Source organism: Pan troglodytes, chromosome 5 (genome assembly GCF_028858775.2).
Source record: "Pan troglodytes isolate AG18354 chromosome 5, NHGRI_mPanTro3-v2.0_pri, whole genome shotgun sequence".
Lineage (NCBI taxonomy): Eukaryota > Metazoa > Chordata > Mammalia > Primates > Hominidae > Pan > Pan troglodytes.
In genome coordinates, this window is record NC_072403.2 from 53,677,307 (window position 1) to 53,687,963 (window position 10,657).

Genomic DNA, 10,657 nt, shown 5'->3' on the forward strand with positions numbered 1-10,657 from the left:
TCTGCTTGATCTCAATGTAAACTGCAGCTTCCCAGTGTTACTTTGTGTTAACCAGTATCCTTTAAATAAGTGTGTTTTCTATCTCACTCACCCATAGTCAACTTCTGTTGCTTGTAACTCAGCATCTTGATGAATTCACCTAAAGCAAACCATTTAATCCTGCTGGGCCTTAGTTTTCTCATCTGTGAAAGTGGAGGAAGAGAATGAAATGATATCTCAGTTACCTTCTAAACTCTGCGTGTCTATGAAAATGACTAGATTTGTTCAATTGTTTAAAGGTCTCTGGCAATGGCTATTGTTACTAGAACCACATGGCTTTCCAACCTGAGTATTTGTTCCTCTCCAAGCCGCACATCCCCACTTCAAGGGCTTTGGGCCATCTATAACTAACAGTGAAGTATCTCCTGTTTTGTTGAACCAGATACTTGTAAGTTATTTTCTGTTCTTTAAGCCAGCCACTGCCTAGTCAGGAAATATTGTATTCAGTTTTGGACCAAAACCCCAAAACACAGATGCATAGAGTGACATGACCTAATTTACTGCCTCTCTTTTCAGTTGCAGCTTTTGCTTGTTTATAGAGTAGCGGTATTTTAAGATTCGAGAAAATTGCAATTGGGAAGTGTGAAATTCTTGTTTTTCTTTACTTGTTTTTTTTTTGAAGGATGAATTCGTGTTTATTGTTTAGATCACAATGAGGGTTAACAGATGGAAAGTACACCAAAGATGTCAGAAATTTTTTCTTTACAAGTTTATGGAGGAAGGTTTAGGATAGTTGACCTTAATTATCATTCTGTGGATAAAATAGAAGGAAGGAAGAAATTCCAACTAGACACACTCAAAGCTATCAAATTACTTAATTTCTTAAAAGGTAATGTGAAAGCTAAGTAAGTGTCACCACTCTTATTTGTATGTGTGTGTGAAGGAACCAAAGAAGGTAGGTCACAGTTGTCAAGTTCCCTCCCTTCCTGCTTGCCACTGGTAGAATCACTCAATGACAGATGGCTCTATATGTGGAAGGTAGTAGTCTCATAACTGGAATTACTGTCTTTTAATATTATTTTCTTACTGGCTGGAATCAAATCTAGCTAGACCCAAGCTAGAAAAACAAAATCTTGTCACCCACATGCTCTTGTCAATTGTGCTGTCTCCTGAAAGAGGCAGAACGTGCATTCTTCCTGTTCCCTAATGCATAGAGGTGATCTCTCCTGGGAACATTTTCTCACCCTAGCCCCTGGAATATCTTTGTTATCCCCAGTCTAATTGGTTCTGTAATGTGATTCAATCTTGTTATTGATGGGGAACTTATTTCATCTCTTTGGCCCTCTTTTTCAACCTTACTTTCACATCAATTCTGTATCTTCTAATCTATTTTATTATTCAAGGTAGCATGCAGGTTCAAACGTTAGGTGAAGTCTTATTTGCATCTGGGCAAAGGAGCCTGGAGAGAGGAGCTCTTCACCCCCTCTGAAATAGTTGTTCCTAGAAAATCAGCGATTCTGCCCCACTCACACTGCTCAGTCGAGCTGAACCATGACTGGTATCATGAAGTTACTCAGAGTATCTCCATGCCAATGACTTTTCTCACTATTCCACACTGCCTCAGCACATTGAAAGGAGGGAAACTCCTTCTTAGAAACATTACCTGCTGGAATGCTTCAGATGTATTAGACCCAGAGGCATAGCCTTGCAGGATTTACTTTCAACCATATTATTTGATTATTGCCTTAATTGGTTAATTAATTGGAATTGTGCAATTATGGACAACACTGCTTTTGTGACACAATGCCAGCTTGAACTGGCACTGGAAACTGGCTATATCCCTTGGTCCTCTGTAGCATGATGTACTTAAAATGAACTGGGTTGCAGATGTGTGATTCTTTTGTAGAAGCTAAACACGTACCCTGTGAATTTCCACCCACAAAAATTGTCTAATTTAGGATTTGAAGTCTTACTGCTTTTTCAGTGACCCAAAAAGGCAGTGATAAAAGTGAAGTAATTAAAAAAAAAATAAACAACTTAGAAAAAGTTGATGGGTACAGGAGCCTGTGTTAGAACTGGCTTAAGGATATCTGGAATAGAGATTTTAGAAAATAAAGATTAAGACACACTTAGAATTGAGGAAAGTCAAAAACAGACTGATGAAAAGATTAAATATATTCCAAGCTGAGTAGAAAGTGCTGACAAAAACGGAGTGTAACATGAAAGTTTTGAAAACTTTCGTGGCCTATATCTTAAAATAGTTTTTACATTTAAATGTTTAATATTTTGTGGAGTATATTTTAAAATGGAAAGGTTATAGAAAGTGAATGTGCCTTATATTAACTTTGTATTCACTTCAGAAACATAAATAACATTGTGTAGTACTTTTTAGATCTAGTCTTTTATCCCTCTTTCTGCTTTAAACTCAATTTCTAAGTCTGTCAATTTAAAGTATTTAGATTTATTCTAATCCCAGAAAAACCACAGTGATTCATTTGCTATGTGTTTGTAAAACTGAAGTATATTTAATTCTTCTATGTCCTTTTAAGAAGGATAACATAATGCAAATGTTTTAAGTCTTTCCTGTTCCCCAATTGCACACTCCTCTAAAAGTAGAAAACACGTAAAATGTAGAAAATATTATGGACTAAGTGCTAATCTATTTTTTGTCAATGACTTTGGCAGCAACACAAAAAACAGCTTTTGGGATACTGTGAACTCATCATATGACTCACCAAAGAAGCAAAGATGGAGCTATGTTAAGTCCCTAGACATCTGCTAAAGCAAGCTTTATTTCTATAGTTAGTGTTTATTTGGGGATTTAGAAAAAGAAGGCCCTCACTGTGAGCCTTGAGGCATCCATTCCATTTACAAGCAAAAGTCACACAGACATAACCAAATAAAAATTTCTCCTGGGTAAGCTTCGTAGAAAGATAGGAAAGCAAGTCCAACGGGAGAGCTGTGTGTGCACATTGGGACTTGACAGTTTAACTGCTAAGCATAGGTGAGAGTTTTGGCCAAGGACCGAAAGCAAGGTTGCAGGTCATGCAGGAGATCTGGGCTCACTTGATTGATTTCCTGGGGATTAAGATTCTCTATTTGTAAAATGGAAAAAAATTGATATTATTAATTGTGTGTGTGTGTGTGTGCTGCAGGTAATGTTCAGAGATGAGTTCTGAAATTCTTGGGTGGAATTTTAGAACCTGAGACTTTAGGTTAGACTTTAGATTTTCCATGTTTCATTCTTATACACACCACAGAGGCGGGTTCCTAGGGCAAACACACCCCATAGACAGGCTGTTCCACAGGTCAAGTAGACCGAAGGCTGTGGACCATTTCCTGCCTACCGCTAAAGTGTACTGAAATGCACGGGCACACATGTGTCCTTGTTATGGGAAAAACACATCCAATTAACTGTCTAAAACAAAAAAGGCATTCGCAAATAGTGTTGCTTTAATTATTACTAATAAAACATTGTATGTCTCACTCCTTATCATTGATTCTCTGGAACTTGTCATGACCCTGATGTTGGGAATTGTTATTTTGCTTCTTAAAGTTGGGGACGGGAGTAAAAGGAAGTGATACCTGGCATAGCTCCATCCTTACTCAGAGATTATAGGAAAGTCCAATTTTCCTGGAACTCCTCTATAAAATCCCCAAGGTGGGTCTGATCGAGATCTTTTGAGTCATGCGCTGCTCTCTATTCCTATTATTGTAGCCAGGAATGTGTAGTCCTCTGCTTGGTCAGACTTGGGTCATGTGATGCCCATGATGTCAACTTCATAAAGCAGCCTAGCAGATTGAGGGGTGCTGGTGATGCTAAGGTAGAAGAGATACACTGGGAAGGTGGAAACAAAGGCAAACAAACGAACAAACAAACAACCCCCCCCAAAAAACAAATAGGTGTGTTACTACGCAGAAGACAGATTTGAATACAGTTTTCAAATTTATTTTACAGAAGGAATATCCTAGTAGATAACATTGTGTAAGGATACTTTGAAGTTAGTGTACGCTTTCTCAATTAGGGCCTGAAATAGCACAAGTTTTAAATAAAAACCAAAGTTTTGATTACATTTGTCAGTCTCAATACTCTAATTTCTTATTTCTTCTTTAGACTCTTGCCTAACCAAACGTGCTAAGAGTAGAAATTGTACATGGGCAGGGATGTGTCTGCTTTGTTTATTGCTTTATCCTTCACACAAAACATGTGGAAGATGCTCAGTAATACTTGTTGATTGAATAAATAAACAATGATCTTTCTACCTTCTATTTTTTTCTACGCCATTTTACTCTACAGGCTAATCCTCCTAAGCAGAGCTCTCATCATATTTCCTGCTCAAAAACCTACTAGTGTCTCAAAGAATATAGAATTAAGTGCAAGCTCAATAATGCCATACAAAACCCTGAATCTTTCTTTCCTGCCTCATTTCCCTTTGTTGCTTTCTCCTACCACAGTGAATTGCTCACTGGTTCCTATATAGACCTCTCACATTCCTGTCTATGCCTTTACTTTGTTTCACCACTATTTCTTTATTTCTACTTGCCAAGGTGCACGTCCTCTTTGAAACTCTCCTCAATAGGCCAGGCGCGATGGCTCATGCCTGTAATCCCAGCACTTTGGGAAGCCGAGGTGGGTGGATCATCTAAGGTCGGGAGTTCGAGACCAGCCTGGCCAACATGGTGAAACCCTGTCTCTACAAAAATACAAAAATTAGCCAGGCATGGTGGTGTGCACCTGTAATCCCAGCTACTTGGGAGGCTGAGGCAGGAGAATCGCTTGAACCTGGCAGGCAGAGGTTGCAGTGAACCAAGATTGCGCCACTGCATTCCAGCCTGGGCAACAAGAGCGAAACTTCATCTCATAAAAGAAACGCCCCAATTTGCCCCATAGGATGTATATGTGTCCTCCTCTGAGCTGCCACTTAAATAATATTCAGCCTTGTACTGTAGTTATTTGTATTCTAGAGGGATACAACTCAGGCTCTAGGTTTTACTGGTATTCCCCACAGCACTAGGCATAGGGTCTTACACAAAGCACCTGCTAAAAAGAGTTTGTTGAATTGAAGTGAGATGATGCATAGGGGTCAGGCAGGTAGTTACACAGCACTAATTAGGACTACATTATTAAAGGGACTGAATTGCAGATGGCAAGAGACTTCTGAGGGTATTTAAAACCCTATCGCTAATTATTCTTTGGTCTGAAAATAAAGAGGCCCCGAAGGTGATTATAATTTTGTGAGAGTGAAAAGTGTTTTCTGAAAAAGCCTTGTTCCATACAACTATGCCACTTTGGCTGAATCTCAATGACTTATTTTACATTATGTACCTAGTGAATTTCCACTACCTGAATCTCACACCTGACAAAAATTTGAGTTAAAAGAAATAACATTTAATAGAAATTTCTGAAAATGCAAATTAGAATTTCAAACTAGGGCAGAATTTCTCTTTCCTGAGGCGAATATGGATGATTTAAAATTTCATCAAGGTGAATATATTTTCCATCGAGTTTTTAAGTGAATGTGGGTTGAGAAGTCCAGAAATATTATGATTTCCTGCTCCATGGAGGCATAATCTGACAGCTATTTGAGGGTTATATTTTGGGTCTTTGGGTACATTCACATTCTAGAGTGGAGAATAGATAAGATGTGGTAAATGGGATAAAAAATTGTAATCACTTCTTTTGGCTGAACTTCTCAGAAGTCCATATGAAATGATTCCTATGTACAAAGTAAATGAAAACAATGACAGACTTTCTTGGCTGTGAGAGGTGACCTGATCCTTCTCCATACCCATCGTTTCAGACTCATGTCCTTTATCAGTCATCTTGGTTCTTTTCTCTGTTGCTTTCCCTCATCAGGTAGCGATGTTGATTTGTGCTGGATTCCTGATTGCCTGGATTCCTTATGCAGTGGTGTCTGTGTGGTCAGCTTTTGGAAGGCCAGACTCCATTCCCATACAGCTCTCTGTGGTGCCAACCCTACTTGCAAAATCTGCAGCGATGTACAATCCCATCATTTACCAAGTTATTGACTACAAATTTGCCTGTTGCCAAACTGGTGGTTTGAAAGAAACCAAGAAGAAGTCTCTGGAAGGCTTCAGGTAAAACTTCAGAAGCTGGAAATGAATTACACTCTCTCTGTTTCAAAATCCGGCAGGGTTCAAGGTACTCAGATGTACTGTCTTCTTAGGGTTAAAGCTCATCGCCTAGGAGTAGTGTGGGAAGGACTTTATTTTCTGCTTATCAAAATTCCTGAAATCAAGTAATCAGCTATGTAGAGGTTGTATGACATGGATAGATAGTGAGAAGTGATTCTTTTTTGATCCTGGAGCAACTAAGATACAGAGATGTGTCCATTTGAGCAACAACCACTATTTATCCATGGCTCGTACATTGCATATCTGGGACCAAATCCATTTTATTCCAAGAGTACTGTTTCACATGGCTTTGATCTCACAATAGAATGATTCTCTTGTTTGGCACATCACTACCACTAGCTAAGGGCATAAAAGTTGGGCGGGCAGAGGAAGGAAGGGGAGAACGGAGATGACATTTCTGCTCTGTGCCAGATTTCTTTTATTTTATTTCACAAGAGCCTTGGGTTATTCTTTTTCTTTGTCAGAAGAAGAAATTGAGGTTCAAGTAAGGTTAAAGTTAAGTAAGCTGCCCATGTTTAAACAACCAGAAAGTAGCAGAGGAGAAATTCAAATTCAAGTCTACTGGGTTTCAAAATGTATCCTCCTTGGTTGATACTGTTTGTGCTACACAATGAAAAGAGTTTGGGAATCCAGTACCATTTTTCCTAAAGACCCAAAAGGCTCAGAGTGAGTAAAGACTTGGGGGTTATTGGTGGCCTTCTGTGTCCACTCAGGGTCAGTATTAGCAGTAAAAAGTGGAAGAGGCACCTGAATTCATGGTCTGAGGTGAGGGGTGTTGAGATGGCCCCTGGTCTCAGGGCTTTTTGTTCTTATTTACTTGATTTTCTAGATATTTGTTAATACTTCTTCCCTTGAATAAGTAAGGAACAGTAGACAAAAAAGTAGAACTAGCTATGAGAAGATGTGGGTTTTGTCTTGTTCTTTCATTGTGCCTGAGCAAGTGACACATATTTTGGACTTTAGGTTCCTCACCACGGGTCAAATGAAAAGATGACAAAAAGGCACAAATAAAAGGTGGTATTATCATTATTGCTGTGGTACAGGGGAAGACACACACAATTTGAAGATAGAAGACCAGTATTTAATGTTCGGTTGTTTACAATATGTTTACAATAGCTCGTATCTTTGAACAAATTAACTACATAGAGTCTAGAATTGGAATAAACAGTAACAATAACCATCTCCTGAAGTTGTAAGAATTAAGCAAAATTGATGTGTGAAAAGATCTAAGGGACAATTGTTAGTAGCGCTTTCATATTTTTTGGTGGTTACTGCCTTTGCCGTTGAATTGAACAGTTAAATCCAAATGCTAAAACGCATCTCTTTCTGAAGTAATAACACTATGTCCTCACTGGCTGTTGATATTTTGTTATAAATGCAGATAGAGAGAATAATTTTAATAGAGCAGTTGTGGGAGAAAGTAACGGCGCACTTCTTCATCTGAAGGAGATGGGAGTTTGACAGGAATGACTGTAAGCAAATTTCACGTACCTCGTAATTTTGCCTCAGACTGCCTCTGTGTTCTGTACATTCACTCACAACTGTGAGCAGCCCATAAATATTCAATACTCAACAATGGGAAGAGGGAAATTTATGTGGGAGAAAGTGACTTAGGGCCACAGACCCTTGGGAAAATCAGTCAGGCAAGAGACAGCTCGGTTTACTGGTTCCTATTAGCCGTTTATACGAAATATAGCAATTGCTCTGCTGGAGGAGGACAGGGCTATTTCTTTTCTCTAGAGGGTCAGCTTTCAGGGGAAAAAGCAGGCGGTAGAGCTGAAGCAGTGAGGAGCCCTTAGGTGCTAGAGGTTGAAGCCTCTTTGTGGAAGGAATGCCGAAGAGATATTGAGTCGTAGATTTTAGAAGGGGCTGCTTCAGAGAAGAGCAGACGGGTGGATGGTAGCCACCAGAGGTTTCTTTTTATCTTTACAAAGAAGCCAAAAAGAAACCTCATTTCTCTTTGTTGTTATTAAGAAGCTATGCAAGTGAGTAATGTGCAGGTCTGCAGAGCAAGGTTAAGTGATGTGAAGCTAGTTTAGAATTATTGCACAAACCAGAACAAGTGAATTAAACTGGATTAATCAATATCCTTATTCTTTTCTTTTCTGAGCCCTGAAATGTTTTTGCTTATAAGGGGACACCCTCTTGGGAAATATTTTGAAATCAAATAATAAAGCTAATGTATTGAATATGGGATTGTGGAAATAAATTTTGGGTAATTTTAACAGTCTATTACAAGTTAAACTCGTTTTTTCCTCCTGAATTGAATCCCCTGAGATTTTGGTAGAAGTTGGTGAACCAAAGGAAACAAATGTGGCCAAGAGCTCTTTCTGGAATGTTATTCTTTCCTACACCTGGGTATCCAGATGTAGTCTCCCATATTTTGTAAACAGCACTGCTCCACCCTGGCTGTGTAATGGAGACACCTGGGTAATTTTGAAAAATGACTGCTGCCTGAGCCCCATCTGTAGAGATTTGGCTTTGTCTGGATTGGTCCTGAGCTTCTGTTGTTTAATTGTTTACCTCTCCCAGATGACTCTCTTGTACATTGTTGAAAGCTAATGAACCAGAGGCTGAGAAAGGAAGACAATGGCAGTACAGCTCATGGAGTCATAGGCCTTTGCCTATACAGAGACCAGTGAGGCCACCTATGGGCAGTGACAGGGAAAAGAGGCTGCAGATGCTAGGCCTATCTCAAATGGAGAAGAAATGTTCAAAAGGCACTGGGGGTTCAAACATTTGATTGGGGGTATGCAGTGAAGGATGGAGTCATTTGCATTCCTGGTACTGAGTGAAGATAACAAGGGAGAACAAAGCTGCAAACTCTGGCATTGCTATCATAATCAAACCTCCCCTGACCACCTTGGCTTGCAATGCTGTCTTCATAAAGAACATTCCTTCAGTAGGTGAATCACAAGGCCTACATATATAGTGCAGGTAGGTGTGCAATTAATTTTGTTCTAGAAAACAGGAAACTCATGATGGCATACGAAATGTGCTGTAAATGAGTGGCTTGTTTTTGGAAAACTCTGCCCAAATAATTCCTTGACTTTGAATATTTCAAATTGAATTATTATTTTCTGTCTGTTGCTAATTCAAGATTTGTGCACATTATCCTCATAGTAGTCAAGTTTGACATATACATATGTATTTATGTGTGTGTATATGTAGGTATTAAATTGCATTTTTCTTCTCCTATATCTAGGCTGCACACCGTAACCACAGTCAGGAAGTCTTCTGCTGTGCTGGAAATTCATGAAGAGGTATGAAGATGGATACAGCATCACTATGGACACACGTATTCACTTATTTGCCTCTTCACTGCTGTAAACATTTGATTGTGGCCACACTTTTGTCTTTATATTATATTTTTATATTTTGTACAGTTTTCCTCAAGCCAGGGGTTGCTGGGAAATTCCAATGGCTAAATGGAAACTAGATTACAGGATACTAATTTAAGGAATATTATCAGGATGAGCGTCCCTGGAACTTTCTTTTCTTGTACTTTAGAACCTATTGTCATGCCAAACAGAATTGAGTGTGAGATAGTGAGAAAAATGTTGAGAAGTTTTATATTAGGGGGTTATTTAATTTTATTACATCATTGTCATTATTGTTTCTTAATGTCGGGTTAGGGAGGCAGTTTTTGGGGCTCATTCAGGTGGACAATCACGTATGTTGGGCCATGGCTCTTTGGTAGGTACTTTGGTTCTCACAGCCATTTTTCATGCTGGGGGAGGTTCATACTCTGATGGCAGTGATTCCACAAAGGAGTCCTCTGGGGAAATCAGTTTTGCCTTAAATCACTCAATGGAAAACTCTCCTGTATCTCCAAATTTGAAGACAACAGTAATTTCCGCTGATGATAAGTTTACCCGCGTGGATTTTCTCATTAAGTTCTACTTACTAAAACAGTGGATGTAACAGGGCATTATGAGTTGTAATTGCTTAAGAAGTGAATTTAGTGAAGATAGCTATTCGTAAGTGTTGTTTCTTCTCTTTGTTAGCTTGTTATTTCTTTTGTTCATCCTTTTTTTAAACAAACACCTTTTGAGGCAGACAGGTAAAGAGATGTAGATATGAATGAGATGGAGTGATTTCAAAGACAGATTCCTGCCCTTTAAAAGCTTCTGAAAGGAGAAGGCACGTAGATACTATGTCCAAATAGGTTTTCAACTCATTGTCTATTATCTTTTCTCCTAATCTGATAAGCAGGGCCATCTACATTGCAGTTCTTTTAATTCAATGACTAGACAGGTGTTCTCTATGCTTCTCTATTCCATCTACCTCCCCTTCTGCTATGAACTTAAGCCTTGCCCATCAATTGTGATTCTGTCTTTCTGGTAACTGCCAGCAAGAACAGCGAATAGGGGAAGAGGGTGGCCCCTCTCACACCATTGATAATCTCTCCACTCCTTCCACTTGAAGGTTTGTAGAGAATCATACCCTCCTCCAAGGCTCAACCTCAGTACATGGAACCTTCAGTTCCTTTGTCTTTGTTCTTTGTGAGTCAGGGGTGTGG

General features: G+C 39.1%; 1 protein-coding gene across 1 annotated transcript in view; it reads left to right on the plus strand.

The window, feature by feature from the left end:
* OPN5 (opsin 5) overlaps positions 1-9,603 on the plus strand; it is a 29,832-nt gene extending 20,229 nt beyond the window's left edge. Inside the window, exons 5-6 of the mRNA XM_016955653.2 lie at positions 5,837-6,078; positions 9,341-9,603. Coding sequence (XP_016811142.1) covers positions 5,837-6,078; positions 9,341-9,404 — 306 coding nt within the window. The 3' untranslated portion in view covers positions 9,405-9,603. The remainder of the gene's footprint in view (positions 1-5,836; positions 6,079-9,340) is intronic.
* Positions 9,604-10,657: the final 1,054 nt, after the last annotated feature.